The sequence below is a fragment of the Lycium ferocissimum genome, chromosome 5 (genome assembly GCF_029784015.1).
Source record: "Lycium ferocissimum isolate CSIRO_LF1 chromosome 5, AGI_CSIRO_Lferr_CH_V1, whole genome shotgun sequence".
NCBI classification, from domain to species: domain Eukaryota; kingdom Viridiplantae; phylum Streptophyta; class Magnoliopsida; order Solanales; family Solanaceae; genus Lycium; species Lycium ferocissimum.
Genome location: NC_081346.1, coordinates 16,757,691 through 16,760,244, shown reverse-complemented (window position 1 = coordinate 16,760,244; position 2,554 = coordinate 16,757,691). Strand labels below are relative to the sequence as shown.

Here is a 2,554-nt window from a genome sequence, read left to right as displayed (position 1 = left end):
ACTGGAATATCCAACACTAATTTTTTATACCATATTTGATATAAACTGGGATATCCCAACACTAATTTTTTATACCATATTTGGTAGAAGGTATAAATTTATCCTGGGATAAATTTATACCTTATACCAAACAAGATATAAAATGCATCCCAACTTAAAAAATGGGATATCCCTTCTTATCCACTTATCCTGGGATTATACCATCTAAAAAATGATATAAAATAATCCCAAGAGATGGAACAAATTAATCCCAAAATTATAATCCCGGGATAATTTTGGTTACCTACCAAACGACCCCTTATATTCTTCACTTTAAAAAAACCCTTTTTAAAATTTTGATGGCCCCACTCTTTTCTCTTTTTATGCACCCCAAACCAAACACTTGCTCCTCAATTTCCTCTTCATCTTATTCTTCCTCAATTTCCTTTTTCCTCTCCTCTTTAGCTTTCTTTGATACTTGTGTGAATTTATCGTAAACAATGGGGGCTGAAGGGGCAGAGAAAAGTACAATTATATTCACATACGGAACACTAAAAAGGGGATTTTCAAATCACGTTCTCTTACAAGACATGATATCCAATGGCGACGCTTCTTTCCTCGGCGTATACCAAACCGTCGATAAACTCCCTCTTGTTTGTGGGCCCTACAGGGTACCATTCCTCCTCAATTTCCCAGGTTCAGGCGAGCGCGTGTGGGGTGAGCTCTACGCGGTTTCCGCGCGTGGGTTGATTCGTATGGACGAATTAGAAGGGATTACCAAAGCCCATTATGAGAGACTCCCCATCAAAGTCAGGCCCGAAGCCCAGCCCGATGAAGTGGTTGCGGAAGCGTATTATGCGCATAGAAATTATGCGGAGGCGATGTGGAAGAGGAATGGGGAAAAGGGTTATAGTGTTTATTCTGAGAAAGAAGCGAAAGGTTATGTGAAACGTAAAGAAAGGCCTCAACATTTAACATTTTTGGAGCAGATTGGGATTTTTATTTCTTCTTCATCAGATCAAAAAGATAAACCTGATTCTTGTTATAGCAAGAAAAAGGTTCATGCTGCTCCTCTTCCGATTGATGTTGTTAATCATTAAATTCTGTTTTTAATTAGGAAGAACTGATAATTATGGGTTAATATTGTCTTTTAAGTTTTGTTATGGTACTGATAATAAGTTTGTTAGATCACAGATGTTGATGCTGAAGGTGTGACAGGTTCTTTTTCCTGTCTCTGGAAAATTGCAAAAGCAAATGATTTGATCTGTTTGTACTATTTTGTGATAATGAGTTCATTTGCTGCGTATGAAACGACAATTTAGCAACACTGTTTTTATGGTTTTTCTATGTTGGTTGATCATCTGCATCTTAATTCCAATTGATTGTGGGACAGATAGGCAGAGTTATTACTATATGATTTTACAAGACAAAATCAATGTCAAGGCCGAATAGCCCATAGAGATCTACTAGTCAATTGTCAAATATGCTTGGTCAACGGTTAGAGGGGTTCAAAATAGTGTGTTTCAATAGTTATAAGTGTCTAGACGAAAAGAGGGGCAGGATGTTAAATGAAACAAGTAAAGATGTCTATTGAACTATTCGGCCTTAAATTTAACCGAATTTAAGTACCAGTCAAGACAACATTAAAGTTTGATCTTTTAATTCAACAATTGTCTTGAATGGTTGCTATGATCGAACTTTAGTTTAATTGCAAGCTAGTATATTTCACTATACCTGAAGTTTCTTAATTTGATGAGGGAATATTAATACTCTAATGACTCTTAAATTCTCTCAAGAATCAATTAATGATCGAATTATACAAAAAAGCTACACCTTCATTACTTTAACCTTATAGGGGTCTGTCTCTTCAGATGTATGTTATGTTTCTGTGCTTGTCCTTTATTTATTTATTTATTTATTTATTTATTTCTGTTAGCTGATTCTCTGATTCTTTTTTGTTAGTCCATCACTATTTTTTAATATTAATGTATAATTCTGAGTATGAGATAATGCAACCTTTTGTCTTTAATGCACGACAATGAATAATTTAGTGTAACATTCATTCTTGACCGCCATTGTCTGCTGAAAACTAAAGCTAGTACTGAGACTTTTGTTTAGCCCTCCTATCTAGTAAAAGCCTTGACGTAATCAATATAATAGTTGAACTTGCTTTATTAAAGAAGGGAAAAAGTCTCAACTAGCGAACTATTACTATACCAAATGCACTCCGCGAGTGGATTAGTTGAGTGATTAGACCAACACTCTAAACGAGAGTAATAATATCACAAAAAAAGTAGTAGCAAAAGTATCAGGGGAGAAACAACCGTATGGCGTAGTTCATTTAAAAATCATTACTATCAAAAGCGAATTTAAAATTTGAAGTTCATGAACTTTTACACTTGGTTAAATAATTTTTATATTTTAATTTAGTGAATTTCTTAAGACACGTTTCATAAGATATGTGCATTTAAGTTCATAACAATTCATAGTTCATAGGCTAGATTTGCCTCGAATTAATACCAGGCCAATGACATAATAGCGGGCACAAGTGGGAGCAAATTAAAAAAAGAGGAAA

General features: G+C 34.6%; 1 protein-coding gene across 1 annotated transcript; it reads left to right on the top strand.

Annotated features, from left to right (window-relative positions):
* Positions 1-385: 385 nt before the first annotated feature.
* LOC132056247 (putative gamma-glutamylcyclotransferase At3g02910) lies at positions 386-1,255 on the top strand. Its single transcript, XM_059448350.1, has one exon. It carries the CDS (start codon positions 480-482, stop codon positions 1,077-1,079), a length of 600 nt encoding a protein of 199 aa, XP_059304333.1. The 5' UTR covers positions 386-479; the 3' UTR covers positions 1,080-1,255.
* Positions 1,256-2,554: the final 1,299 nt, after the last annotated feature.

What these genes read in the sequence shown, in the direction of transcription:
- LOC132056247 (XM_059448350.1), top strand. Translation starts at nt 480, where the DNA reads ATGGGGGCTGAAGGGGCAGAGAAAAGTACAATTATATTCACATACGGA.